Raw genomic sequence first — 27,582 nt, 5'->3', positions numbered from 1 at the left:
CAGCAGCAGCAGCACAAGCACCAGCACCAGCAGCAACAGCAACAACAAGAAGGAGAACAGCAACTCGTTTGCTTTGCTGCTGGTTTGTCTTACAGAAATGTAAACGTTCTAATTGAGTTCTCATTTATGGCCAGCGGTTGTAGCTCCACCGTCGTCTGCTGTGCACTGTACTTGCCACAAGAGTTGTACTCGTAGTTGTTGCCATTACCCATTATCCATAGTGCCATAACAATCGAAAAATGCATTTGATCCGGCTGCAGCCAACGTTTTCCAATGGAAATCAAGTTTGCTGAACTCAGTAAAGTACAGGGACCTTCGATAGTCCAACACACTCTTTCCTCTGCCCATCACCTGTCCTTTCCGGATCCTCATTTCATGATCCTTTAAATAAAAGGGAAGCTATTGCTTATGGGGATAACTAGATATTTTAGGTGTAATACCTAACACCTGAAGCAAAAAGGGATCGTATTTTAATACGATTTATACGATATCAAACAAAATTATTTTTCAATGAACACAATAAAATGTCTTCTTTTTAAAAATGTAACATCTTAACATGATTGGGGTCACTGGTCACTATCTACGTATCTCTCTCTCAAAACAATATTCGTCAAATTCAGGAAGATACTTGAGTAAAAACTTGGCTGTCAGGTAATTGATTCTTTTCTCTGGCTTAATGTGCGCCGTAGCACTGCTGCCCGTTCAGTGTCTTGAAAATTCCTTTGGACTCATGGTCGAATTGCCGTAATGATGTTAGTAACTATACTACTGTCACATTTGCTTGTTCTAAACACAAATTCTATACTGAACTCAGTCAAAGATTTTGTTCAATTTACTCCTCTTCATCACATCGTGTTTTCTTTTATGATAGCGCCGCTTTAGTGTGTGAAAAGTGATTCTTATGTCTGCGATGTAGTCCGCTTCAGTGTATCCACTTCTTTTTTGAATCTCTAAATATATAAACATCGATTAATTGCTTTACATGCAGATGCATACCTTTTTGTGTGTTAACACTCACCATAGATGATCTTATTAATATTCGTAAACTGCCTAAACGGCTGCTTGTGATGCACGCCATCAAAGTTGAAGCCCATTATTATTTCCTCTCCGAATATCTTAAGAATATTCTCCTTTAGTGGCTGTATGACACCTTCTGGGCGCAATATTCGCTTCATCATAGGAATCTGCAGAGCTAAAATTAACACATGCGAATAGTAGACACGATCCTGTAGTGTGTACTCACAAAGCTATTTCCGGGCTTGGCCAATTCAGCGTCTAATTTTGTCAGTTCTTCTGGATCTCGCACTGGGAAATACGGCGTTCTGACCTCAGTGGATTCGGTGTCATCAGACCCATTACTGCTTAGCAGAGGGTTTTCTACTTGGCCTATGAGGTTGATTATTACGTCCTGGTTGCTCAAGATATCATCCAATTTATCCTGCAGCTCTATTATTTTGATTTGCAAAATCTCATCGTCGTTGGACGACAGCGGATCTTCTTTCTTCCGTTTGGCAAACGCTGTGGATGTAATGCCATTAGTCCAATGAATAGAGAATGTGGCTAATAATGTGTCTTACCCATCGCCTACGACAGCAACGATGTGTTTGCAAAGATATGTAACCAATTGGCTTAGATTTATCAGAAACCCCGGTGCGTTCGTTTGGTTTATATTTGTTTTTGGCCGAGTACTTATTGATGGGAGGCTCTGCAATGTTTTCATACTCTCTTGAGAGATATCGTTAATTGCGCATTTCTAGAGAGTGTTCTCGTTGTTATTGCAACTAGCCGATGGTTGCAGACTTCTATTCGATAAGTATCGCGATGGTGCTCTCCAACTGGCTGGCGTATTTCACAGCACTGTTTTATTATAAGTGCGTTTCTCGGCGCATTTGCAGGTATTTGCGTGGCTCTGTTTTAAAAATTTGTTTACACCTTAAAAAAGCGTGATGGATATCCGAATTAGTTGTTAAAGTGTAGTTAAAGTGCTCATCCGCATATGTGCAGTGTTTTGGTGGTGTTTTCCAATCTTTTTGTGTCGTAAAACTTTGTTGAAAATTCAATACTCGCCCGCTGTCTGGAGCGGCAGTGTCGCCTTCAATATAATTACTGTGGCCATAAGTTTACATAAGAGGGAGCGAGTCGGCTATATTGTTGGCAGAAATGGCGTCGAAGTGTGTGCACATGGCCAAGACTTTAGACAATGGCCGGGGCTGGTTATTAATTATTAATAACTGCGCTCACATTTCATGTGTTTAAAAAACACTCGCACGCTGGAAATATATTGATAACAGTAAATTTAATTGCTCACTGGCAATGCATTTCAAATTGAGTGAAGTGTACACCATTTTGTCCGGTTTTTTATTCCTCTTTGTGCGCTTCATTCGGTTTCAATGCCCTCGCATTCAGTGTTGCCAAGTGCCGTGGCATGGCAAGTGATGTGAAATGGCGAAATATTGTTTAAAAAAGTGAATTTTTCACAAAAATATGAAATTTGATTACAGAAAATTGCTAGAATAGTAAATGCAAATTAGTTCTTTTATTATACGAACCATTGGTAAATAAATTATCGCAACCGCAGGTCGCCGGGCCCATCATTCACACCTGGCAATACTAAGCGTTTGGGATAGTGCGACAGGGATGGAGCTATGGCAGCTGTAGAAATACGAGCACAAAAGCAAGAGCAGAAAACCGAAGCGAGGAGGCCAAGAATTTTTAAAATCAATTCTTGTCTATGCCCGAGCTCGCAATTGTGGCATATTCAAGTAATATTTGTGTCTGCGCTTCCCATATGCCAGGACCGACAAAAGAAATCTATATAGTATTCTTAGAATAGTGAGAAACGAGCGATAGGCGGACGTGCGAAATTTGTCTCATGTGAAAAAGTGTATGCGGCAGGAGGGCCAAGTGTGTGCGTGTGTGTTTATGTGAATATGAATAATGTATGAAAGTGATTATTCATGACGAGATTTGATAAAACTGCTGTGACAACAAAATGAAATGATTCAGATGCACTTGGTATCGGGGTCGTGCACCGGCCCAGAGCGGACTCTCAGAATTGGCCATTGTCGTCTGTGCAGTGCTCTCTCGCGGGTCCAACCCCCCCGGCTGTCTACTTCACCGTCAGCAACCACCGATTAGAAAAGCGGTCGACGTTTTTCGGTGTGATGCGTTTCGGTCTCGTACCCCGCCAACGTCCCTCTCCGCTCACTTTCCATTACCTGTTTCGCCAATACACACCCCTCCGCCACCGCCTTCACTATAGCATTGCTGCTATTACTTCCTATTTTTCCTACCCGCCCTGCATGCACGGTTTGCATTACATTTTTGTTATTTCTGAATACTTGCTTTGTTTGTGCGTGCGTGTTGCTCTCTCGCCCGGCTCTCTCGTTTGCTCGCTCGTGTATTTGATTAGGAGTGCGTGAGAGTGTGTGTGTGTGTGTCTGGCTGTGGTTCTTTCATTCTCTTTGATTTAAATGTACATTGAACTCTCATCTGTCGGCAGCTCTCACATCTCTCTGGGTAGCTTTTCCTATGCCACTTGTTTAGCAAAATATCAAATTTTGCCTCATAGAGAAGGCGCCTTGATAGTGTTCTAGACTAGAATTATATTTAATAATCATTATGGTTGATTTCTTGTCGCTTACAGCTAACTTGTATATACAGTGTACATAGAGATGAGCACACAAACTCGTTCAGGCGGCGGCGGTGGCGGAGGCGGCGGCAACAGTCGCAGCCAGAAAAAGTCAAATTCTGCCAATGCTGGCGGTGGCACGGGTCACGATGCAGCCCCACACTCATCAGCGAATAAGAAGGGCGATGCCAACAAGACAGACAAGCCAGAGAAGGCCCAGCCCAAGGCCACCACGGAACAGTTGCGCATTGCCCAGATTACCAATAGCACCACAGAGGATCCTCAGATCAACGAAAAGGTTACCCTCTTACTGACCATGACCCAACGTTCCGAGGAGGAAGTGTGTTGCGCCCTCAACGAGTGCGACTACGACTTGGAAGCAGCAGCGAACTTCTTGATTGAGGAACTCCCTCAGGTGAGTGATTATTCTACAACCACAAGGCACACAACCTCTATTGAAGTCTCTGAATCTGAATCCTTAAAGGGCGCCTTTGCGAAGTACGAGAAGAAGCGGAAGCGGCCGGCAAGTTCAACTGCCGATGGTGCGGCTGGCGAGGGCGAGTGGGCCGATGGCAATGCAAATGCTGACAAGCGCGAAAACACCCGGAACCGCAGCTCGAACCGCGGTGGCGGTCGCGGCGGCACTGACAGCCGTGGATGTAAGCATTTTATACCTACACCTTTTCCTCATGTATCCTCCGATTTAATGCTGTTCTCTTTGAATCCAGGGCGCGGCAGAGAGACCCGCGAGAACGAGCGCAACACTCGCGAATCTCGCGGTGGCGGTGGGGAACGAGGCGGCGATCGTGGCGATGACCGGGCAAACGAGAACTATCGTGGCCAGCGCAACGGCGGACGAAGTGCGCCAGGAGGAGGTGGTGGACGTGGCGGTGGCTTCGTTTCACGCTCTGGACGTGGCGGAGGTCGCATGGGAGGTCGCAGCAGTGGTCCACGCGGAGATCGCGCCAGTGGAAGCGGTGGCTTTGGAGCTGGGCGCAGTAGTAATGCCAACGAGGATCACCACGAGGTTGAGCTCTGGGATAACACCATTGCGCAGAATGCCGAGAAGCAGCAGCCTGGCCACGACGATGCCTGGGGTGACTGGAACAACGAAGAGTACGAGGGATCCCTTAAGGACAGCAAAGTGTTCACCACCAGCAATCTGTCCACACAGACGGCCGCCAACGTGGTCAGCGGAGGAGGTGCCGGTACAGTTGCAGGTGCAGCGTCAGGCACTGGCTCTGGGGGCGAGCTTTCGGCGCCACCCGGACTGGAGCATCATCTGGGAAGCAGTGCCCTGGCCCAACAAGGATCTCATCTGGGGGCCCTAGTGTCTTCGGTCGCAGTGGGAACAAGCGGTGAGGACAACAGTGTCAGCAGTGGACCGCCGGCCACACCGCCATCAGCACTGTCTGGCTCGGCCACCACGCCGCTCCTTCAGTACAGCGCCGCGGTCAGCAATCCACCGCCCCCGATGCAGTCGCAGGGCACGCAGCACAGCAGCGGCGGAGGCACTGCAGCTGGTGGTGGGGGCAGCGCTTCATCATCCTTCGTATCCGCCGCATCAGACACATTCACAAGCGCCGCCTCGGCAGCAGCCACGTTAGTGCAGCAGGCCCAGCAGCAGCAACAGCTGCAGCAGCAGCAGACGACTCCCATTAAGCCGTCGGCTACCCTTTCGGTGGAGCAATCTCAGTATTTCAACTCCCTGGCCAGCCAGGGCGTCAGTCCCGGATCCACGGCCGTGCAGCCAACGCCAACTGGATATGCCCCAAGCTCTACCACCGCCTACTCCCAGACGAGTACGAGTGGGGGTGTGGGCGTGAGCGTGGGAGGTAGCCAATACCCCAGCACGTATGCGAATGTGTTTGGCTCCGCAGCGGGTGATCAGTCGCAGCAGCAGACGCAGGTACGGAGGGCGCGCGTCAAGCTGCCCCCTCCCTCGAAGATTCCAGCGACCGCAGTGGAAATGCCCGGTGACAATGCCCTGAACAACATTGGGTACCTGGATGTGCAATTCGGTGCCCTGGACTTTGGAACGGACGACAGCTTCGACGCCATGCCAGAGAAGTTCAACGCGGGCGTCGAACAGCAGCAGCAAGACGACTACCAGAACAAGTCTCAGCAGCAGCAGCAGTCGACTCTGACAGCGGGCTTGCAAAGTTCTCAAATTGTGAGTCTTCCCTTTGCGAATGGTGCCTTATGGTGTCCAAAATCTAATCTGCAATCATTTTATCAACAGGGTGATGCCTTAAGTGCTGCCGGCTATGCGGCCCGTTCAACGGCGCAGCAACAGCAGCAGAGCGGTAGCTCGGCCGTTGCCAGCAATGCGCTGGATCAACTGACCAAGAACGATCCGTACGGTCAGGCAAGCAGTGCGGGCAATGCCTATCAGAATGCGTACCAGAGCAGTACGGCCAGCAAGGCGAACAGTGCCTACCAAACGCAGGGCGGCTACGGTGGCTCCAGTTATGCGAATGTCCAGTCGTCGGTGGCCAACAGCTACCAGCCGCAGAGCTATGGTTCGTACCAGCCAAACGTCAACTCATACCAGCAGCAGCAGCAGACTGTCGCCGGTTCGCAGAGTTCCGCTGTCGGTGTGCCTGGAAGTGGTCAAGCAGCAACGCAAAACATTCCAGTCGGAGGAAGTGCCAGCCAGAACAGCTCCAGGTAAGCTCACGACGTTTTATGTTGCCATTCGTTGATCTAACATATGCCGTTCTGCTGCTCTGCTCTGTTCTGTTTTCTCCTCTCCTAACACACGTTCTCTGTTTGTTAATTTGCTAAATATCCGCCTCAACCCGCCATTGTTCTGCCCCGTGTTGAATGTTGCAGCGGCAATGCCAGCTCTGCGTATCTCACATCGGGATACTCGACGCCGCAAAGCGCTTACCAGTCCAGCCAGAGTGTCTATGGCAACAGCAGCGGGTATGTATGCTGGGAATGCTGTTTTCTCCCCGTTTGCTCCTACGATATTTAACCACATGCTTCCTCGTTTTGTTCTGCCCTGACCAATCTCCTCCCCCACAATCGCCTGTTCAGGTTTGCTGGCAGTGCGAGCAACGCGTCATCGCAGTACGCCAGCTTTAGTGCCAGCGCCAAGCTCAAGGATGCGTCCACTGCCAGCGGCGCCGCGCACTACGACAGGTAAGTTCACCCCGCATGCTGATCCTCAGTTCGCTTACTAAAACCCAACTGGATACAGAAGTTGAAAGTTGAGGCTTCTGTCGCTGTTCATTCGTAACTAACTAATCAATGCATTATGTTTTGGCTGTTATTTCAGTGTGTCCACTAGCAGCGGCGTGAGCAGCAGCAGCGGCAGCACGGGCAACGGAGCGGCAGGAGTCGTGAGTGGGCAGCCAGGTGTTAACCAGGCTTCTGTGTCAAACAGTGAGTGAAATGACAGTGGTGATGGCGGGGCTCCCCAGGCAGCATTTGATGGCATCTTGTGTTTGGCTCATCCGCAGATAACAATGTGAGCGGCAGCAACTCGAACAGCAACGTGACGGTGGGCGTGACAAGCGGCAATGTGGCTGGAGGAGGCGTTAGCCAGAGCGGCGTAAGTAGCGGCGGCGTGGGCGTGGCCGGTGGCAGCGGTAGTGCGTCCAGCGTCGGTGTGAATATGAACAACAACAATGCCGGCTCGGTGGGAGGAGCGGCGGCTGCAGCCCAAACAGCTGCGGGCACCGCAGCAGTGCTGGCCTCGCTGACCAACAAGAATAGCAGCAGCAGTAACAGCAGCGGCAGCGGAGGTGGCGGTGGCACCACAACAGCAGGCGGCGCAAGCACTGGCAGTGGCGGCGGCGGCGCTGGTTCTGGTGCTGGTAGTGGTGGTGGCGGTGGCAGCGGCAGCGGCTTGGTGCCCACCAACATCCAAATGGTTAGTCAATATATTCAGACTGGATTGCCATACTATCAGCAACAGGTTTATTCCTACGAGGAATTACAAATGATGCAACAGAGAGTGCCACATGTGGTGAGTTTATGGAGAAAAGCAAAAGCAAAACCAAACCAAAACCAAATCAAACCAACAACAAAATGCAATCTATCGAATCGAATCGACTCTAACATCAATATCAATAATCAATCAATTGTATCCGTATCCGCATCCGCATAAGCCACAGTCCAAATTCCATTCACTCCACTCGTACGATAATATGAACTAGAACTACTACTATTACTACTACTACTACTCATCGTATTGTATATTCATAAAGATAAATGGCTCGCGCGCATCCCAGCAGTTTCTCAGCCTCAGTGTCTAGCTACTCGGGGCTCTGGCTCTGGCTCTGGCACGCAGATGTTCTACTTCTAACAAATCCGATCCTTCTCTCCTCAGTGTGCATTGTACCAATCGAACGATGTCTGTGTCTATAAATCTATGTCTTGTCTATGTTTTTGTCTGTGTAATCTGAACATATGTATATATCATCTCGATTTCTTTTGCCACTCTATGCACTCTTTATATATATTTGTCATACCATTTCCGCTTTCACACTCCCATCATCCCCATCTCATCTTAAATAATTCGGCAAAAATCCATAAATCCAGATCATCCACATACTTTGCTTTATCCCTCCATAGCCAAAAATGAACATCTTATGCAAAATTAAAAAAAAGAACGAAAAAAGTAATTACAAAATTATACAAATTTTCTTTGCTTTAATTTGGGTTTTGTTTTCTTACTAATCTCGCAACCGCATCCTCTCGCCACTCCACTCCACGCTCCTAACCTGCTCTCATATTTGTATATGTATATTTTCCATGTCATTAATTTAAGCAGTTAACAAATCATTTGTTTTCCATTTCCATCAAAATGCGCTTTGAGGTGGTTCGAACCGCACACAGCTTTGCCAAACTATACAGATATTACGGACCTTACATTGAGTTACAATTTCGCAAAAGTCTGGCAAAGCTGCGCCCGTCAACCATCGTGCCAATATAACCAGGCTCTACCGATCCCCCTCGACGGCCACCTAATTTTGTGTATGTTTTGTGTCAATTGCAGCAGGGCTATTACGATCTGAACTACACACCAACCAGCCTGGGAGCTGGACGCGACAATCTCGGATCTGTGGCGTACTCAACCATGACTGATGGACGCTTTGCCCGCACTGACAATAACTCCAGTCCAGTTAGTAACGTGAGTCTTAACTCTGGCCAGGAGTCCAATACGCGAACATTAGCTAATTATCGCTCTCTGTGTCTTTGTCTTGCAGGTGTCTAGCACAATGTCTCAACAGGCGGGCTCAAGCGCACCCATGCTGAATGTTCCTTATGCCTATTTCTATGGTGGCAATGTAATGCCTGGTGGTTTCCAGTACGGCACGCCTGCCATTTATCCAGTAATTCATTGAATATTCTCTCTCTATATTATGTCCCTGTGCTAATGTGTGTAATTTTATTTTTGAACAGCAACAAATACCGACGGCAAACACCGCATCTGGTGGACAGTTCCCGAAACCATCGTACAGCGCGGGCTACGGCTCGACCAACTACGATACTCTCTCACAGACCACACAGGATTACAGCAAGGGCGGCTACTCGTCGAGCGTGAATCAGCAAACGAAAACCCAGACGGTTTCCAACCAGCCGCAGGCGGGCACTGCCTCTGACCTGACGTCATCGATGTACGGAAAAGGCCACGTGGCGCTGAACAAGGTTAATGTACGTACAGCTTGTCCAGTCATTCTAGTCGCGCTAACGCCCGATTCCGGTTTTTTATTTTCACCTTACAGTCGTATGAGAAGCAGAATTTCCACTCGGGCACACCGCCACCGTTCAACATGGCCAACACGCAGACAGCGGGCGGAACGTCGGCTCAGCCGTACGGCATGTATTTGCCGATGCCAGCAGCCGGACACCACAATATGATACATCAGCCCATACACCAGGTAGGGTCAGAAATGCAACAAGTTATTGTGATACGAGGCTGCGAGAATCAATTCGTTGAGTTTGGAACACCTGTTGATTTTAATCGAGAGCAAGTTTGGAGGAATCCCCACTATGTCGGTGGTGGCCCTCAACCAGAGAGCGATTGCTGCGATGAAGAATGCAACTACTATGTTGAGGACGAGCCATAGCAGTCCTACAAGCTTCAAGATAACATCTGTGGAATATCATTCATTGCCGATTGTTAGGAATAGTGGGGAAATAGGTCCGCCAGTGCACCCCACAGTCGCCCCACAACCTCCATTGAGCTCAAAACCGAAAACAGCCCACCATCATTTGCTCAGCATAACACACGATTCAAGCAAAATAAACAAGTCCATTTGCTTGAGTTTGCTTTACGTTAAACTACACGATGACACTCTCTCAGCGGCTCACACACATTCTCGTAGACACTTTTAAATTGGTTTGGTTTTATTTTTAAGTTGCAACATAAACTGTTACGCAGGATAAGCATTCATTGAAAAGATTTGCAAACCCAAAAGACTAACTAACATCCCATATAATCCCACTACCACATTATATTAATATTTATATGCGTGTGTACATTGAACATTTTCTTTAAATTTGGCTAATTGATCAAGTGTTTTTTTCCACTCTTTTTTCTGTAATCGTATAATCGTGACTAACCCAAACACATTTCATGCATTTTCTGATATTTGTATTTTGTAATTTTGTGTTTTGACGAAACGAAAGTTTGCTCGGTTTTAGTCTCGGCGGAGTGTAGACTCCCATCGAATGCATAGAACACTGAATTGAGATATACAGCCGCAGCAGCCACATCCAATAGCTTGAAGATGTTGAGAGAATTCTAAAATGCATGAAATTGTTCTATTGTATGACCTTTCTTTATAATTTCTTTTGATTTTTTTATGGGACAACTAGATGGACGGCAGGATTCATAGCTCATCCCGCCGGGTAAGTTCCTTTGTTGTAAATCATGTGTAAAAGTTGCTTTTTTCCTGGTAAACACGCACAACTCGTATCTAACCCCACCATCCCCATCCCATTTCGATGCAACAAACTTTAGATTTTTATTCACTCCACCCACATTGATTCAATTAGTCTGTAGTTTGCATGAAAACTCCTCTATAGAAACGACGACAGCTCCTAGCTGAGAAATGAAATGAAAGGAATTCAGCTGTCGAAAGGCCCTAGTTTAATCAGAGTCGTCGGAATCATTACTCATGACCACATATCATGCCATATCTTCTGCTGTGTAAATAAGTGATATACTCTATTTGTGTACTTTAAATGTATGTTAACATTTGTGTATTGATGGCTTAGTGGATACCGGAAGAAGGAAGAGCACTGTTCTTCTGGGAACAGGGAATTCAGAGTCTGGTTGATTTTTGTTTGTTTGCCTAATTAGTGACATTAACATTCTGTTGCAGGACTCGAACAGCGCAGGCCAGCGCCAGCAGTCGAGCAGCCAGTCCAAGTCGGCCGGCAAGCAAGGCTACTCGCCCTCGTACTGGACCGGACAGAACTAGCTTCCGGAGAACGCAATCTGGCAGATCGCTCTGCAGCCTGCCGCCTGCCTAGCGAGCGAATTTTATAGCCTTCGCACCACGCCCATACACATTTACAAGAACAACCACAGCTACAACTACAGTATCAGCAATCCGGAAGCGTTTTCCGTTACGGACAATACGACGACAGCCGCATTAGTGACCACTACAGAAGCAGCCGCCGCAACAGGTGCCGCCACAGACGACGCCAACACAACCCCAGCATCAGCCACCACTCCCAATCAGCTATTAATGCTGTTCCAGGAGCAGTCACAACCATAGCAGCCTGAAGCCGAATCCAATCCAATCAAATCCCCACACCAAACACCCACACACAACCCACACGCCGTTGAAGAGGCGAGCGAGGAGCCGTCGCCTTCATCGGACGATGACTATCTAATATACCAAGATAAGCGATCATACTTTACTTAATAAGATACGTTTTTACTACGAGCGCACCGTAAAAGGCCACGCCTCCTCCTTCGGCATGCCCCTTGCCCTCAACCAGCACCCATACCCGAGACAGGAGCACAGTGAGAGAGAGAGAGGAAGGAAGTGTGGTACAGGTTACAGGTGCAGGGAGGAAGCTGCTCCTCTCACGGACACATACACGCATGAATGCCACACATACATACAAACAAACAAACAAAAAACATACAGCAACATCCGCATAAATATACCAAGTACCATTTTCACATTGCATACAAATAAATCTACAAAGACAAAGAGTAACAATTATTAATTATTAAAGGCGTAAAGCGATGTAACGGATCAACGGATCAGATTAGGTGCGTAAGAGGAAACACAGAACAGAACAGAGCAGAAACCGAGCAGAAAGCATAACAGCAGAAGAGTAAATTAAAAACTACGAGTATATATATTAAAGAGAACTAAAACAAAACAACAAACATTACGTGGATGATAAAGATAAAGCGAAACAAAACAACAATTATTGTAATCGGTTTAAACTTATATGTATAATTATAACCTTAATATTTAAACTAAATACAAAAAAAAAAAGAAGATACGATTAAATCCAAACAAATGCAAATCTTTTACCCATTTTTGTTTATCTGGAATGGAATAAAGACCACAGAGCTTTTATACACGAATATTTATATATATTAAAAGTTTTAATGCGGAATATAATAAACTATTTTAAATTACACTTGGAGACTAAGAAACGACATTGCTACTGGCTGTGCAACAATTTGTTGAAGTCCGCATACGCCGACTCCAAGTCGAAGAGGAACTGGCGCACTTGGCCCTCAGTCAGCTCATCCGATGCCTGCATTTCGTTCAAGCTTCCCAGCCACTTGTCAACCTTTTGCTTGGCATCAAAGTCCTCGGGAATAAGGGACAGGCGATTCATGTTGTCGGCTAGGTCCTTCACGTCCGGCTGCAGGGCGTCCATTGTGTTGATCTGGAGACGCAGCTTGTCCATAATCGTAATGAACAGAGAGACAATCTCGGCTATGCACTTGGAAGTGTTTCCCTTGTCGTCGCGTATGGTGATGGGGCGATCCTCCCGAATGCGCTCCAGTGCTGCTGGACAGTCCAGGCGAAACTTTTTGACAAACGTCTCCACTGTGGGGAACTCGTCGCTCTGCACCTGCTTGAAGGCCACCTTGTACTGGACCAAGTACTTGGAGCACGCAGCAGTGTACTCCTGCGGCGTTATGCAGTCCCGAATGTAGGCCTTCTCCAGCTGCTGGATTGTGTTTATGATGGCGTACAAATCCGCCATGTTGTCATACCTCTCCCGCTCGCGGGCATTGCGATGAAGTTTTACCTCCTCGTACAGCTCGGGACTTTGTTCTTGCATCATTTTAAATGTTTTTAATAATATTTTAACAAAAGAACGGAATTCGTCACTCGTCACCAGTGTGACCGCAGAATTATCGATCAAATATACCGACAGACCCTTGCAGACCTTAATTACCTTACATAGGCGAGATTTTGATATTCTTTTTAATATTGCTGCCTTTAATAGGATTGTTATAAATTTCTTAAATACCTGAAACCTTTTTTATCCAAAAATTACCTTGTACAACTAAACAGTAACTACACATTAACTTCATATTTATGTAATTACAACAGAGACACCTGCCGGGGAAATGTATAAGCTTGTTGACAAGTTTCGCCGTAATTCCTTCATCTCTAGTAGAAGCGCCAGTGTGAAAGTCTTCGTTGTCCACTTTTTCCGCTATTTTTAAGTCGACTTCTATATTTTCTGTATAAATTCCTTTATTACACAAATTAGATATTTATCTTGTTTCGAAAACATTACAGCGTTTTATTGTTTAAGCAAGGACATAATATACAGGATGAATTCCGCTGAGCGCCCCATATCAGCATAGTGATGTAAGTACATTACACACTTTTGAGACAAATAATTTAATAAATACTTTAAAATATACAATCACTATTACGTAGGTCTGTAGTAATTAAGCAAGCAGCATATCCGTCCGCCACACACTCCGTATATTAAAATATACATATAATTGTGGCTGAGACATGCTCTCACGTGTATAACCCGCATCTACTTAGTCTCTAAAATGGCACAGCCTGCTCGACTAATTTATATCCCTGTCCCGAGTAGCTGCGTGGAGGGTACACCACGAACAGACTCAACTGCATCATGGACAAGAGGCAGCCCAGAAAGTTGGGTATCTAAAATTAAGAAGTGTATAATATGTGTTGGGATGGTAAAAGGCAAAACTGGGTACCTGGATAAACGAATCGGATATTAGAATGCCGTAGATTAACCACTGGAGGCTGACCAAGAAGGATGTGGCTATGAGGGGCAGTGGTAGGCTCTCGGAGTTTTTCGCCCTAATCACGTGCAGCAGACTGGCTAGGGGGGCGGCAAAGAAGCACACGGTGACAATACAACAGAATATTCCTGAAAAATGAGGATTTTATTAGAGTTAATATAATCAATGATCGAACGTGTACAGAATGCATTCTTATGTACCTGTAATATGAATCATTTGATTACGCTGGTCTTCCAGCCGATTGGTGTATATTATGACTCCAATCAGGACGGCAAGAACGAAGGCAAATTGCTTGACAAAGGCACGTTTGTTGATGGTGAATACATAGTAGATCAGCGTGTAGATCAGAAAGAGCGTTGACCCAATTACATTGACCAAAACAATGCTCTGCTCTTCGGTTAGCACGCCGTAGCGCAGCCAGAAGCTGCAGCTGTTGAAACAAAGTTTATTTAAGTGTGTAAGGGCGCGAAACGTTCAGCAGGTGCCAGCGATGCAAAAATTGACGATCGTGTCCCTTGACGTGTTACAGCTTCAGCACGAACACAATCTACTCTTGCACACGGCATAGACCGGGTGTCCGAGAAGAAGTACGCGCTGAGCGTAGCCAAATCAAATTTATCATAGAATGCCGAGCCATGTGGGACGGCAGGCAACGTCGACAGTTTGTACTTACGATAAGAAGCCGCATATGAACGGAACTCCGGAAGAGTCGCCAGTGCTCTTCTTCTGTATGTACTTGCGGCATATCATGCTACATGAAAATAAATCGTTAGTACTTAATTGCTTCAAAACACACATGTACATATGTATGTGCATACATGTATACATTAATACTTACGCGCCGGACAGAAACTGAAATACGGTGCTGATCACCGCTGTTGTGGACAGCAGCTCATAGGCCACCGCCGACATAGTGCTATTTCTCTTTTTCCTTACAAGTCTTATGCTAAAGTTTAACTATTTAATCTAGTAGTAATGTAATTTACGCGTATGTACAACGTCAACAAAAAAATTGGAACAGCTGCAACTGAGATGGAATATCGCAGAGGCATGGAAGTAATCGATACATCGATTGCATGCATGGCATAATAAAAATACCAGATATTTATTCGAATTCGTTAATTTGCTTAAATTGGTTTCGAAATTACAGGAAATAATGTTCATTGCCATGCAGAGTGTGCATTCAAGTGTACATTCTATCAGCCCACTCTGTTGATTTCTTCGGAATATGGAGAATGTCGTCAAAATAGCAACAAAGTTCATTGACGTTTACATTGTCAGGAGATCGATTTGCGCTCCTTACATTTTCGCATTCCTCCATCAGTGCATTGATATTGTAGGTATTACTGCAATCGCTTCTTTCTTTGCCCTTTGCCAACACATTGGCTTTCACCCAGTTTTCCGTTCCTTTCATTGCCGCCTGGCTGCACGCCTGTACCCAATATGCCCCTGTCTTCGATGTATTTTCCATACTTTGCAATTTCGAGTTCTTTATTACCAAAACGCTCTCCTTCTTGTGCCGCTGACTGAAGGCATTCCCGGCCGAAAGACCATGCACCCTGTCAGAAATGGCTGGTGGAGGTGCTCCAGTATTATGACCTCTTTCCGTCCAGTACTGCATATTCTCTTGAATGCCTGGATTGATGAGCTTTGCGCACTCTTGAGCCAGGACATTGAAATCGTACATCGTATTTCGATGGTCAGTTTTACGCTCGGTTACCCCATAGCACTCCGTCCAGTTTTCCGCGCCTTCCATTGACGTCTGGCGGAGCTGGACCCACTTATTTTCCTCAGCACTCGAAGTGTTTTCCGCATATTGCAATGAGGAAGGATTTAGCATCACAACATCCGAATTGTCAGCAAGGTTTGGACCAAGCACGGCCTCCGACCTGTGCCGCTGCATCAACGGGTGTCCTTGAATTTCGACCCCTAACGAAATACCCTGCCTGTACATCAGATGTCAGTGTTTTCAGTGACAGGTCAAGGAATGCCTACTAACAAGGAGGAGCTTCCGTTAAGTGTCCATCAGCATCCATACTGGCAGGAAGTTCCTTTCATGGTTGCGTTTCTGTTTATGTACATATTTCTATTCGAATCTAAGGTACTTAATCCAACGTCTCCTAATACTATAATACTAAATACTCTCTTATCCCGACACTTGCTGCATCAGGTAGAGATTGGCGTAGATGCGATTCAGAGCCATCAGCTCATCGTGCGTGCCATGCTCGACGACCACGCCCCGCTTGAGGACGCATATCAAATCGGCGTTCCGCACTGTGGTCAGACGGTGGGCAATCGTGAGGCAGGTGCGTCCGGAACGAGCCTCGTCCAGCGCCTGCTGCACCACCTTCTCGCTCTCCAGATCCAGTGCAGAGGTGGCCTCGTCGAGTATCAGAATCTTCGGATTCCTCACCAGAGCCCGTGCAATGGCGATGCGCTGCTTCTGGCCACCAGACAGCTGGGAGGACTTGCCCAGCCGCGTCTCGTAGCCCTGCGGCAGGGAGCTGACGAAGTTATGAATGTTTGACTTCTTGGCAGCCTCGATGATCTCCTGCATGGAGACCTCGTCCCGGAAGTTATTCCCGTACGCAATGTTCTCGGCAATTGTGCGGTCGAAGAGCACTGGCTCCTGCGAGACGAGGCCCAGCTTGGAGCGCAGCGTGTCCAGCGGGAAATCGGTGCTCGGCACTCCACTGAGATTCACCGATCCGGAGACGGGGTCATAGTAGCGGAGCAGCAGCTGCACGCAGGTGGACTTGCCGGACCCGGAGGGGCCCACAAGCGCCACAGTCGTCGACTTCTTGATGGTGAGATTCAGGCTCTGCAGGATGGGAGTGCCCTTCCTGGTCGGATACTCGAAGCCCACGTTCTCGTACACAATGTCTCCCTCGGATTTCTGCAAGAACCACAAAACAAGATGTTAAAATCCATTACCAGAGGGACTTGCAAGGAGGCATGGACTCACCTCCACTGTGTTGTAGGGATTCTCTGGCGGATTGGGCTGCGTGGAATTGCTCTTGAAGAGCTCCATGAGTCGGCCAGCGGAAAGGATGGCATCGTTCACGTTTGGCGCATAGGCCAACGCCTGACCCAGCATCCAAGAACCAAAGATCAAAGCTTCAGCCACCTTGATAATGTCCTCATAGTTGATTGCCTCATCGGCCACGAGCAGCCCTCCGTAGTACATGGAGATGCCGTAGGCCAGGAAGGGAGCCGCCTGACCCAGCGCAAAGACCACTCCACGGAAGCGAACCTTGCGACGGCAGGCGACATCCACGTTGTCGATCTGCTGGACGTAGGTTTGCAGAATGCGACGCTCCAGGTTGAGTCCGTTGACAGTCCGAATGTTGGTTATCGCCTCCACAGCCACCTGGGAGGCCTCCTCGACGGCCGCCTTGGCCGACTGGGCGCTCTTCATGATGAAGCGACCCTCCAGGTACACCGACAGACAGACCAGCGGCAGGGTGACCAGCGTGAGCAGCGTCTGCTGCCAGGAGAAGACGAAGCCAATGACCATGCCGATGACCAAAGTGGAAACGGCTTGCAGCATGACACCAACGCGAGCACCAGTGGCCTGTGAGGATAGAGGACTGGGAGGATTAGCTGGATGTCAGCAGGAGTCGCAGGAGAGAGCTAACTTACCCCCTGCACGTTGGAGCAGTCGCTGGCCAGGCGGGAGCACAGAGCACCCACCGAGTTCCGCTCATTGTCAAAGTAGGCAATGTCCTGGGCCACAATTGTGCCAAAGGCTCTGTTACGCAGCCTCGTGGTCATCTTCACGCCAGCCGTGGTGAACATGAACGTTTGCAGCATCGTTCCCAGTCCAGCCAGCACGCCGATGCCGATGAAGATGCACGCGATGTTGATGACCTCGGCACGCACCACGTCATCGTCTCCGTTGGAGAGCACTCCGAAGAAGTCGCCGAAGAAGAGGCCCCACAGCGGGAAGGTGGCGCCATGCAAAACCGAGGCAATGCATCCGACCACAATGTAGCGCCACTCGGGGGCATTCAGTCTCATCAGCTGCGTGAGGGAGAACTTAGGAACCGGCGGCTTCTGTTTCTTGCTGCGACGCTGAGAGCGACCTGCAAGAGGAGGTTGTCCTGTGGGTTAGCCTGTGGGCTCCTGCACAACTTGTTCCTGCTACTTACGCTTGCGACGGGTGCTGGCGCGGCTAAATGCACTTTCCCTGCTGCTGCCCGCCTCCAGTCCTGGCTCATCATCTTCGCTGTCATCGTCCTCGTCCTCCTCATCGGAGAGGTTTTGTGCCTTTTGTAGCACTCTGTCCCCGCCTGTCTCCTCCTCCTCGGTGGTCTCCTTTCGGCGCGTAATGTTCACCAGTTCGCAGTACAAGCCGCGTTGCTGCATCAGCTCCTCGTGGGTGCCCTGCTCGGCCACCACTCCGTTCTTGACGAACACAATCTTGTCGGCGTTCGTGATGGTCGAGAGGCGATGGGCCACCACCAGAGTGGTGGGTCCTTGGCTGGCCAGCTCGAGGGCGCTCTGCACCCGCTTCTCGGACGTGGGATCCAGAGCGGAGGTTGCCTCATCCAGCAGCAGGATCTGTGGCTTCCGCACCAGTGCCCTGGCAATGGCGATGCGCTGCTTCTGCCCTCCGGAGATCTGGGCGCCCTTCTCGCCCACATGTGTGTCGTAGCCCTTGGGCAGTTTGCTGATGAAGTCGTGACAATTGGCGGCACGCGCCGCACGCTCAATGTCCGCCTGCGTGGCTTCTGGGTAGGAGTAGCGAATGTTCTCACCGATGGTGGTGGCAAAGAGAACCGGTTCCTGGCCCACGATGCCGATCTGCGAGCGCAGCCAGCCAACATTCAGCGAGCGCAGATCCCGTCCATCCAGTTTGACGCTCCCCTGCTCGGGGTCGTAGAACCGCTGCATCAGCTGGATCATTGTGCTCTTGCCGCAGCCCGAGGCACCGACGAAGGCCACCGTCTGGCCCGGCTCCACGTCCACGGTCAGCCCCTTGAGGATCTGGACGTCTGGTCGGGCGGGATAGCGGAAGTGAATGTTCTCGAAGCGGATGCGTCCCGTGATGCTCTCTGGCCTGGCTCCCCCCTCGACCATGGGGTCGATCTGCGACTGCCGATCGATGATTCTGAAGAGGTTCTGTCCAGCGGCCGTGGCCACTGCCATCGAGTCGACGTGCGGCGACGCGAATCCGAGGTTCTGCGCTCCCATAATGACAGCAAACAAGACGATGACAAGGACAGCCGGCGTGTACTGGCGGTCCTCGAGGTTGCGATCCTCCAGTATGAGCTTCGACCCGTACCAGATGGCCAGGGCCATGCAAAGGTAGATGATCAGCCAGGTGGCAGCACTGCCCAGGCCTGTGTAGAGCCCCTTCTTGCGTCCAGTGGCCTCGGCCGGGAGCAGCAGCTTCCCGAAGCGCTCCTTCTCCTTCGCTTGCCCGCTGAAGGCGAACACGGTGCGGATACCGCTGAATACCTCCTCGGCCACATTGCTAGCATTGGAGTAGGCCTTGAGCTCTTTGTCGGCGAGAGATCCTTGCAGCTTTCCCACCACCGTTGTGGCAATGATGATCAAAGGGCAGCAGCCGACAATGACCAGGGTTAGGCCCCAGCCGTAGAGGAACGATGCCACAATGCCCACGACGAATGTCATGAACAGAAAGGTGACTATCACCACCTTCTCGCCGATCCCCTCCTTCAGCTTGTCCAGATCCTCTGTCATCTTGCTGGCGAAGTTGGTGCCGGAGGTGGTGTCGTACCACGTAATGTCCTGCCGCAGCATGGCCTCCAGGAACACCTTGCGGATGCGACAGATCTGCTTTAGCGCCACTCGGTTGGCAATGTCAATGGCCAGTGTGATGAGCACAAACATGGCCACAGATCCCACAAGACTGCCCAAACCAAAGGCTATCGAGTCCTCGACGATGGCCTGCCGATTCTCCTCCTTGCTGGCGTTCGACCTGAAATGGATTTCAGTTATATTAGGAATGCTCCTGCGGGGTGGGCTCCGAACTTACAGTCGCTTTCCGCCGCCAAACATGGCCAGCGCGAATGTGGGGGAGGAAGTGCCCACTCTCACAGTGCGATCGACCAGCAGGGATGTGAACTCTCCGTAAATAATCATGAAGAAGGGAATGAAAGCCGATGCCGCGGCGGCCATCACAATGCTGAACCCAATCAACGCTCGCTCGAAGCTCGAGGAGTACCTAAACTGCAGATCGATGATCGAGAACAAAACTCAATAAAATAAGAACGATTCCACATGCAGACTGAGCAACGGGGGACTCACCATATCCAGGTAGCTGTATTTAGTTTCTGTCTTTGCCTGGGCAGCTCCCTCTTGTGAGAGGAAATCGCCCACTTGTGGCAGCTGCGAATCCTCCCTTTTTGTTTCTTTGATATCCATTTTGTTCATTTTTCGCACAGTTAAGTTTCCAACTTAAACCTATAAACAAGATGGGTTTGTGGTTAAACAAAGCTAAAAAGCACTTCATTTTGTTATGAATGATAATCAAAACTTTGGCTAATTATTATTCGGAGGCTTAAACAATAGAACCATGAGCCATCGCCTATTCACGTTCAGTGACCCCAAATATGCCCCAAAATTATCTCGAGCTGACTGCCAAAAGAGCAACAAATGCCACTGTGAAGTGCTAATCTTGATGTCCAACCAATTTAAGGTTTATTGCAGCAATTATATGCCACTGGCTGGCCATTGTAAAAATGGTCTGTAAGTATTTTATTTTATTAAGGAAATGTCATGCCAGAAGCACTTTAATTACTCCTGCACTTCCATGACACTTTCATTTGATTTATTTATAATTATAATAAATGAAGTAAAGGCATTTAGTAGGTTTTTTTTCTTTAGTTTCATCATTTTAAGACGTAGATTCGCTTGGGTCAGTTTTGTAATTATTCATTTATGTATCTATTATTTTATTTATTCATTTTGAATATGCATTTTAATTAAATATATTTATAGTACATATGCACATATAATTGTGTGTGAAACACGGGCTGATTACAAAGTAAAAACCATTTTCTCAAGTCAATTTAAAGGAAATTAGTTTGATTGCGCAAATAAAAAATGCATCCATATATTAATAAATTAACCACAATTGGAAAGTGGGGATATTCTCTCGTTCATTACGATTCTCAATTGACAATTGTCGATCCCCGCGCACTTGTTCACACTCTCCTCTACAGACTGCAGTCTACCGTCCACAATCTAGACTCCAGACAGATATTTGAGCTTCACAGATTGTGCACACACTCCGCAGAGATTTCGTTCCCTAATTTTGGACACTTACGCAGCACGTGCCGACGGCACTTCTGTTCACGTTCCTTATGGTGTGGCTCGGGGCCAGGCGATTTTGTCTATCACTCGGTCAAGTGCAAGTGCAAGTGCAAGTGCAAGAGCAAGGCAGGAGGCTGGCGTCTGTAGCCAGCGAGAGCGCGATTTGAACTGGACGACTCTCCAGCCCATTGGTTGCGACGATAGCTCGGTTTCACATCTCTCGGTTCGACATCGGCGACCGCAATAAACACGATCGTATAATTTAATCGGTGCTCCCCCTGGCAACCGACGGACGTCGGACGCGCTCCAATTGGGGAAGCAATACTCATTCCTTGTACTGTCCTGACTGGTAAACAATTTCGGGCCAAGCAGAAAGTTCGACAAGTGATTATAGCCCCCATGCAGATTAGTTCCATAGATTAGATATACGCGGATAGACGACTCTGCTCGGCTCGGCTCGGCTCGGCTCAGTTCGGTTCGGGTTGGCTTGGTTCGGCTCGTTCAGTACCTACTAATCGGAGGCATAACCTGTTTTTGTGTATCTGTTTACCCACTCTAAATCAGCTTCGCATGCAGTCTGCAGAGGAGGAGGCTGGGCTGCGCTGGTCTGAGCTGAGCGGCTCTTCCAATTCCAGTTCCAATTCCAATTCCAATTCCATTTGCGTGCATGGATTTCCCCTCTGGTTGCCATTTAAGCAGAACTCTCAAGATCGGGGGACTAACCGAGACGAATCTGTATCGCGTGCGAAAACAGTGATTCATCCGTTTCCCAGGTGTTCTGTGGAATACCTGCGGATGCGTTCAGGCGGCATTCTCACGTGTGCCAGCGACTTTCCCCCTAACAAATGCTCGCGTTTGAAAGTTGTTGATTTTGTGTGATTATTTCACCATTCCTGCCAACAACTGTCTGATGTTTTCGAAAATTTTCCAACAAGAATCGTCCAGCAATAAAACGGAATCTAATCTCTAAGTGTAAGAACTGTTTATTATGCCATCAAACTATAATAAACAATTATACCTTTATGCCAATTGTTTATTCAATTCAGAGATGTGCGAGTATTTATTTTGCGTGCAAGATAAGCCAAATTGTCGCAATTTAGACCCGACGAATCGGATAGATAATTGCCACAACAAGGTCCAGTCTGGCCTCTAGTTTCGTGGCGAAAAATTCGTATTTCTTTTTATAGAATTTGCGCCAGGTTATGGTTATGGTCATTGCTTTGACTTAACGAACTTCCGATTCGAAACATGTGCGTGTTTGCTTTTTGTTTGCAGATATTGGACAAACAAGGAGGAAAGCGTGTCTGTATTTGCCTGTACTTGGATTACTTGGCTGGCTCTTTATTTGCCCTTTTATTGTGCACTCCGAGATGATTTGTTTGAGGAGATGTTCTTCTTGCACCAGCATATATAGGCTGCGACCCCTATACTCTTAATTAGTATTCCACGATCCGTTCACACTTAAATGCACCACTACCGAAAATGCAATCAATTCCAGGCGTTCCAGCTACATCACACTGCACAGTGCGATTCCACAGAAGAACACAATTTGATGTGCATTGCGAGCTTTCAGCAGCTTTCACAGCACCACCAAGAGATAGAGATATATCTCTAGGAAATTCCAATTACTCGTAGTGTTCCCAATGCAAATTTCTACTATGTAGTACATGATATATGGAGCATTCATTTGCCCATTTTTGTCAAGTGGACGTACCAAAAACAAAACAAATTAAAGCATGGCATGACGCACATTCAATTTCTCTGTCTCTCTTTAATGTATCTCTTCGACTTGTGCCGTTGTTAAATAAAAACCCCCAATTTGTTTAAGGAAACCTTTTTTGGCATGATCATAAGATGCCTCTCTGTTATTGAATTGGCTGCTGTCTCATTCTCGAGTTTCACCAAATGCCATTTCGACTTCATTAACATTTATAAGTGCCACTTCAGCTAGAGTCTGTTGCTGTTTTGCGAACAATTTTACGATTTATATTTACGCGCCAACAACCGCGAAACTTCAAAATGTTGCTCAGAAAGCTAGCGGTGGTACATTTTTAAGTGATTTATTTTTTAAATTATCGATATTTTTTTTTTGCGGACTATTTTCCACGGAACTTGTCTTAAGAATGCAATGTTTTTTCATGTTTCTTATGGTTGAATTTTGTGAATGAATGCTGAATCTTGTTTGAAGTTATTTGATTGTAGTTTCGCCTAATGTTACAATTCTTTCCATCCTTTTTTCTCTATTTACTCAAAGGACGACTGCCGCAAACAGCAAATATGAAATTCATCTACGTTAAATATATTGCCATTAATAATTAAAAAGTTGCAGCTATTATTTACTGAAATCCACTCTTCAGTCTGATAACGTAATCAATAATTATACGAGTATGTACGTATATTTGTGATTCAGCCACTTTGTTTTTAGCAGCAATAAAATATAAATTCATATTCTCATTACACAATTATCGAGCTTGTATTACATAGAAGCAGAATCAGAAGCAGAAGTTAGGATCAGATAGTCGCGATAAGGCGTCAGATGGCCAGGCAAATATCACCTGATTCGCGACTTTTGAACTAAATGGCAGTAAAACAGCAGTAAAAAACGCCTTTTCGTCGTTGATTAACTCAAAGGGTGAATAAATATAATTAGTACACATTATTCTCATAAATATATAGCAGTTGAGTAAGCCACAAGGCAGGCAAATATGTTGCATCCTGTTGGGATAATGAGGTAGCTGCACTCGTTGCGGTAGTTTCGGTTTTAGTTTTGGATACTCAGTAGACCAGGAGCATGGCCTGCTGGCTATGATAGAGGTCACTGCGTACCAGAACCTCGTAGCTGCTGATGCGGATCTCCTGGCCGCCGAAGGGGATCTGCAGGCAGCGGTTGGACTGCTGCAGCACACCAGGCGTCAGACTGCCACAGTAGTGTGCGCGTCCAACGTAGAGTGGTTCGCCACCGGGTGCCCGTCCCGCCATCACGGCACCGGGGGCAATGCTGCCCCCATAGGCGCTCACCCAGTGGTACTTTCCCTGGCCGAGCAGCACCTGGTATGTGGGCTCCACGATCTCGCGTCCTCCGTGAGCAATGTACGCGCATCCTTGGCTGGGAATCGCCTTGCCAGGCACGTGAACACCCGCATAGTAGGCGCGGCAGACGAGCAACTGCTCCATGTTGCTGTCGTGTCCTCCGATGACTGCGTCTGCAGAGTAGAAGTAGCCCGGTCCAGCGGTCACCCAGACGTCGTAGTTGCTTTCGTAGCCGTAGGACGAGGAGGAGGACAACTCATACGCCGGAGGCGCGTACTCCGCCGGGGTGTAGGATGATCCGGCAGCTTCGTAGGAGCCCATTGGCGGCCTGTATGTCTCCGCCGGTGTGAACGATGGGGCGACGGCAATTGCGGCTGGAGCGACTACAGCGGGGAAAAACGAGGGGGTTGCTGGTGCTGGTGGTGGTGGTGGTGGTGGCTGTGGGCGGACAGGTGGCATCACGAAAACGCCGCCCGGTGGCGGTGCTTGTGTGGGGGGAGGCATCACAAAGATTCCACCCACCGGCGGCGGCGGCAGAGGATCGGGCGTGGGTGTGTAGGCTGGTGGCCTGTCGGACATAGGGAAAGGCATTGCGGCCAGATGCGGATACGAAAACTTCTTCTCGGCCACTGGTGGATCGAGAGCGAGAGCGGGAGCGGGAGCGGGCGGAGACGGTGGCGGCGGCGGTGTTAGTGGACACTTCTCCAGCTCCTCTGGCGGCGGCGGAGGGGGCAACTGCCAGCCGGGCACAACCCTCCTCTCCTCCACAAGGATCTCGTACGAGTCCAGCCGTCGCTCGGCTCCGCGAAAGGCGATAAACAGAGCCCGATGCACGGAGGATATCTTGCCAATGATCAGGTGCCCCTCGTAGTGGCCTCTTCCAATGTAGACGGGCTGGTCCAGCGAGCTGCGTCCGCACAGGACGGCCGTCTCGGGTATGACGTGGTCATAGCACTTGACCCAGACCAGGTTCTGGCCACACAGCAACTCGAAGATGTCCTTGGGCAGCGCTTCACCGCGATTGGAGATGAAGCCGATCTGCTTGGACGGCACCACCTTGCAGACCATCATGTGGCCCTCGTGCTCGGCCCGTCCAACGTAGATCATTGCGCCATCCTCATCGTTGCCGCCCACCACAGCATCCTCAGGAACGGAGGAGTAGGCCGAGGACTGCACCCATTTGTAGGCTGAAACAGAGGAGAGTACGGCGGGGTTAGTGTTTACCAAAGCCAAGTAAAGAAGGAACTATTCAAGGTCGAGTCCAGAGACAAGGTGGTGTTCTTTGGCTTGGTACAAATTGGAATTTATTGGGAAATTTTGTGTTCGATTTTACACGATTTACACGTTGATCTACTGAATACTAAATGCAGAGTGTGGCTCAGGGATCAGGCATTTTGCATTCACTGCCTGCAGAGCACTTCGTACGAGTCGAGGCGGATCTCCCGGCCACCGTAGGGAATGTAGAGGCAGCGCTGGCGCGACGAGATCAGACCCGGTGTCAGACTGCCCTGATGGTGTCCGCGTCCGAAGTAGATGGGATCTCCGTTGCGGGCGCGACCCGTGGAGACAGCATTGGGCGGAATGCCGTGATGGTGGACACGGGCCCAGACGTATCCGTAGCCGGTGAGCACCTCGTACGTGGGCTTCTGGAATTCGTAGCCGCCGTAGCAGACGTAGGCGCAGCCCTTGCTGGGAATCACCTTGGCCGGCAGCATCTCGCCCTCGTGCATGGCCCGTCCGGCGTAAATGGGAGTCCGATCCGAGTCGTGGCCAGCGACAACGGCTCCGGGCGGAGTGTAGGCTGGAGAGGCCGCGACCCAAACGTCCTGCTGCTGATAGATGAGCACTTCGTAGGTGTTGATGCGCACCTCCTGTCCGCCGAAGGGGATGTAGAGGCAGCCGTGTGAGGGATGCACCTTTCCGACGCTCAAGCTGCCGGCATGGTGGCCCCGACCCACGTAGAGCGGCTCACCGGTGCGTGTGGTGCCACTGCGCACGGCATTGGGTGGCACACCACCGCTGCAGCTGGGCACCCAGGCGAATCCCTGTCCCACCAGCACCTCGTAGTGCGTCTTCGAGTGCTCCGCGCCGCCGTAGGCGACGTAGGCACAGCCCTTGCTGGGAATCACCTTGGCGGGCAGGTTCTCGCCCTCGTGGAACGATCGGCCCACATAGATGGGACTGCGGTCCGAGTCGTGGCCACCGATGACAGCATAGGGGGGCAGTGCGGCGTATGGAGTCGAGTGCACCCAGGTGTGTTCTGCAAGGATAGGACCAGAGGAACCGATAAGCATTGACTGCGCGATAAGATAGCACACGGTTCTTTTTTTTTCTTTTCGCTGTCGTTTATTTTGTTCCTATACGGAGGTGCACGTATTTTGGGATTGGGTTGGGGTTGGGATTGGTTTGGTTGGTTGGTTGATGGATTGGTTGCGAACTTTCTAGATATTCTACGAATTAGACTCTCTGGGCTGACGCGCACTCGTCCTACCAATGCTCACAACTGCTCCTGGCTGCACGGCGCCTGGAAGAGTGCAAAGAAAAGCGGAAAAGAAGAACCAAAGAGGAGAGAAATGTACTCAAGTCAGACACAGATCTGCGGGGATTGTGATGTGAGGGGAAATTCTCGACTTGGACATTCAACCGATTTTTTTGTTGCAACTTCCCATGCAGCTTACCCATTTTGATATGCTGTAGAAATGCCTTTATTTCAATTAAATATTCTGCACGATATCGAATATTCTTGTGTACGCTTTGAGCGAAGCGACTTCACGGTTCGAGGTTTGTTTTTCCACTGATAGATTGGTCAGCAGCGGCGTCTCGTTAAAACTGTGCCCCAGACCCAGTTGATTCATCGGGTGTGTTCTTATCAGCGAGCTTTCATGTGCAAATACCCACAGGGGTAGGTATCGTTGGACTGAGAGGGAGATGGACTCATGTGAGTGTGCGCAGAGTGCGGCAATAGCGCTACTAAAATTGACATTGATATTGAGACCTTGATTTCTAGGCCTCGATATCTCTGTCTTTCTGTTCCGGGAACTGGGAACTGGGAACTGTACTGGGAAAAGCTCTTGTATCTGCGAATGAGTCATATGTTACGGCCATAGTGTGTAGGTACAGAAAGCGAAAACGAAAGCGAAAGCGAAAGCAGGTGGTGCTCCATTTAAATGAATCCATAAAACAATATGACGCCTTACAAGTAGCAGATATTGTCAAACAAAACCCCCGAAATAATATTCGAAAAGAGTTGATTAGCCTCCACCACCATCCAGATTCTAGAAGCAAAAGGTGCGAAACAGTTGTGGAATTTCATGAACTTTGTTCATTTGTACTTCACACATTCTGTGACGAAAGATGACGAATTCATATAAGTATATAAAGAATGAGGAAGTACATGGAT

General features: G+C 48.7%; 7 protein-coding genes across 17 annotated transcripts; 1 reads left to right on the top strand and 6 right to left on the bottom strand.

The window, feature by feature from the left end:
* Nucleotides 1-503: 503 nt before the first annotated feature.
* LOC117578696 lies at nucleotides 504-1,735 on the bottom strand. The gene is made up of 4 exons (XM_034264341.1): nucleotides 1,578-1,735; nucleotides 1,244-1,518; nucleotides 1,019-1,184; nucleotides 504-950 (listed from the first exon to the last, which is right to left on the bottom strand). The coding sequence occupies exons 1-4, from the start codon at nucleotides 1,579-1,581 to the stop codon at nucleotides 811-813; spliced, it is 585 nt and encodes a 194-aa protein (XP_034120232.1). The 5' UTR covers nucleotides 1,582-1,735; the 3' UTR covers nucleotides 504-810.
* A 118-nt stretch (nucleotides 1,736-1,853) lies between these two features.
* Nucleotides 1,854-12,093, top strand: LOC117578694 (protein lingerer). Of its 10 annotated transcripts, XM_034264336.1 has the most exons (16): nucleotides 1,855-1,895; nucleotides 3,647-4,046; nucleotides 4,116-4,290; nucleotides 4,360-5,540; nucleotides 5,730-5,804; nucleotides 5,874-6,301; nucleotides 6,467-6,559; nucleotides 6,674-6,778; nucleotides 6,915-7,021; nucleotides 7,099-7,607; nucleotides 8,640-8,774; nucleotides 8,851-8,976; nucleotides 9,047-9,298; nucleotides 9,370-9,525; nucleotides 10,466-10,498; nucleotides 10,975-12,093. In XM_034264336.1, exons 2-16 carry the CDS (start codon nucleotides 3,675-3,677, stop codon nucleotides 11,071-11,073), a joined length of 3,846 nt encoding a protein of 1,281 aa, XP_034120227.1. In that variant the 5' UTR covers nucleotides 1,855-1,895; nucleotides 3,647-3,674; the 3' UTR covers nucleotides 11,074-12,093. The 10 variants fall into 10 exon arrangements, with proteins under 10 accessions (XP_034120222.1, XP_034120227.1, XP_034120225.1 ...); XM_034264331.1 differs by having other exon boundaries at nucleotides 1,854-1,895; nucleotides 4,360-5,804; nucleotides 6,479-6,559; XM_034264334.1 differs by having other exon boundaries at nucleotides 4,360-5,804; nucleotides 7,099-7,511.
* Nucleotides 12,094-12,205: 112 nt separating this feature from the next.
* Nucleotides 12,206-12,976, bottom strand: LOC117578695 (vacuolar protein sorting-associated protein 28 homolog). The gene has a single exon (XM_034264339.1). The coding sequence runs from the start codon at nucleotides 12,917-12,919 to the stop codon at nucleotides 12,284-12,286; it is 636 nt and encodes a 211-aa protein (XP_034120230.1). The 5' UTR covers nucleotides 12,920-12,976; the 3' UTR covers nucleotides 12,206-12,283.
* A 390-nt stretch (nucleotides 12,977-13,366) lies between these two features.
* LOC117582002 (sugar transporter SWEET1) lies at nucleotides 13,367-14,889 on the bottom strand. Its single transcript, XM_034269501.1, has 6 exons — nucleotides 14,707-14,889; nucleotides 14,542-14,619; nucleotides 14,069-14,298; nucleotides 13,821-13,996; nucleotides 13,627-13,764; nucleotides 13,367-13,595 (listed from the first exon to the last, which is right to left on the bottom strand). Exons 1-5 carry the CDS (start codon nucleotides 14,778-14,780, stop codon nucleotides 13,645-13,647), a joined length of 678 nt encoding a protein of 225 aa, XP_034125392.1. The 5' UTR covers nucleotides 14,781-14,889; the 3' UTR covers nucleotides 13,367-13,595; nucleotides 13,627-13,644.
* A 1,044-nt stretch (nucleotides 14,890-15,933) lies between these two features.
* LOC117581991 (multidrug resistance protein homolog 49) lies at nucleotides 15,934-21,308 on the bottom strand. Its single transcript, XM_034269490.1, has 7 exons — nucleotides 21,166-21,308; nucleotides 20,145-20,300; nucleotides 19,873-20,066; nucleotides 18,020-19,815; nucleotides 17,511-17,953; nucleotides 16,834-17,442; nucleotides 15,934-16,764 (listed from the first exon to the last, which is right to left on the bottom strand). Exons 2-7 carry the CDS (start codon nucleotides 20,268-20,270, stop codon nucleotides 16,015-16,017), a joined length of 3,918 nt encoding a protein of 1,305 aa, XP_034125381.1. The 5' UTR covers nucleotides 20,271-20,300; nucleotides 21,166-21,308; the 3' UTR covers nucleotides 15,934-16,014.
* Nucleotides 21,309-23,765: 2,457 nt separating this feature from the next.
* Nucleotides 23,766-26,998, bottom strand: LOC117586859. Its single transcript, XM_034277158.1, has 2 exons — nucleotides 26,861-26,998; nucleotides 23,766-25,369 (listed from the first exon to the last, which is right to left on the bottom strand). The coding sequence occupies exons 1-2, from the start codon at nucleotides 26,862-26,864 to the stop codon at nucleotides 23,928-23,930; spliced, it is 1,446 nt and encodes a 481-aa protein (XP_034133049.1). The 5' UTR covers nucleotides 26,865-26,998; the 3' UTR covers nucleotides 23,766-23,927.
* On the bottom strand, nucleotides 25,500-27,001 carry LOC117586868. Of its 2 annotated transcripts, XM_034277169.1 has the most exons (3): nucleotides 26,861-26,982; nucleotides 26,674-26,706; nucleotides 25,500-26,442 (listed from the first exon to the last, which is right to left on the bottom strand). In XM_034277169.1, the coding sequence occupies exons 1-3, from the start codon at nucleotides 26,862-26,864 to the stop codon at nucleotides 25,583-25,585; spliced, it is 897 nt and encodes a 298-aa protein (XP_034133060.1). In that variant the 5' UTR covers nucleotides 26,865-26,982; the 3' UTR covers nucleotides 25,500-25,582. The 2 variants fall into 2 exon arrangements, with proteins under 2 accessions (XP_034133060.1, XP_034133069.1); XM_034277178.1 differs by lacking the exon at nucleotides 26,674-26,706 and having other exon boundaries at nucleotides 26,861-27,001.
* Between the last annotated feature and the right edge of the window lie 581 nt (nucleotides 27,002-27,582).

The sequence above is a fragment of the Drosophila guanche genome, unplaced genomic scaffold, assembly GCF_900245975.1.
Source record: "Drosophila guanche unplaced genomic scaffold, DGUA_6, whole genome shotgun sequence".
NCBI classification, from domain to species: domain Eukaryota; kingdom Metazoa; phylum Arthropoda; class Insecta; order Diptera; family Drosophilidae; genus Drosophila; species Drosophila guanche.
The sequence above is the reverse complement of the archived record's forward strand: the minus strand, read 5'-3'. Positions and strand labels throughout refer to the sequence as shown.

Excerpts from the sequence above, each read along its gene's own strand:
- LOC117578694 (XM_034264328.1), top strand. The coding sequence starts at position 3,675 with ATGAGCACACAAACTCGTTCAGGCGGCGGCGGTGGCGGAGGCGGCGGC. Across the intron at positions 6,302-6,466 it reads GCCAGCCAGAACAGCTCCAG|CGGCAATGCCAGCTCTGCGT; the intron begins GTAAGCTCACGA and ends TGAATGTTGCAG. Across the intron at positions 8,977-9,046 it reads GCACGCCTGCCATTTATCCA|CAACAAATACCGACGGCAAA; the intron begins GTAATTCATTGA and ends ATTTTTGAACAG.
- LOC117582002 (XM_034269501.1), bottom strand. The coding sequence starts at position 14,780 with ATGTCGGCGGTGGCCTATGAGCTGCTGTCCACAACAGCGGTGATCAGC. Across the intron at positions 14,620-14,706 it reads TTTCAGTTTCTGTCCGGCGC|CATGATATGCCGCAAGTACA; the intron begins GTAAGTATTAAT and ends ATTTTCATGTAG. Across the intron at positions 13,765-13,820 it reads TATCCGATTCGTTTATCCAG|ATACCCAACTTTCTGGGCTG; the intron begins GTACCCAGTTTT and ends TCTTAATTTTAG.
- LOC117578695 (XM_034264339.1), bottom strand. The coding sequence starts at position 12,919 with ATGATGCAAGAACAAAGTCCCGAGCTGTACGAGGAGGTAAAACTTCAT.
- LOC117586868 (XM_034277169.1), bottom strand. Across the intron at positions 26,443-26,673 it reads AGGAGCAGTTGTGAGCATTG|AACACACCTGGGTGCACTCG; the intron begins GTAGGACGAGTG and ends CTATCCTTGCAG.
- LOC117578696 (XM_034264341.1), bottom strand. Across the intron at positions 1,185-1,243 it reads CCAAGCCCGGAAATAGCTTT|ATTCCTATGATGAAGCGAAT; the intron begins GTGAGTACACAC and ends TTAGCTCTGCAG. Across the intron at positions 951-1,018 it reads TATTAATAAGATCATCTATG|AGATTCAAAAAAGAAGTGGA; the intron begins GTGAGTGTTAAC and ends TTATATATTTAG.
- LOC117581991 (XM_034269490.1), bottom strand. The coding sequence starts at position 20,270 with ATGAACAAAATGGATATCAAAGAAACAAAAAGGGAGGATTCGCAGCTG. Across the intron at positions 20,067-20,144 it reads AATACAGCTACCTGGATATG|TTTAGGTACTCCTCGAGCTT; the intron begins GTGAGTCCCCCG and ends ATCGATCTGCAG. Across the intron at positions 19,816-19,872 it reads TTTGGCGGCGGAAAGCGACT|GTCGAACGCCAGCAAGGAGG; the intron begins GTAAGTTCGGAG and ends AATCCATTTCAG.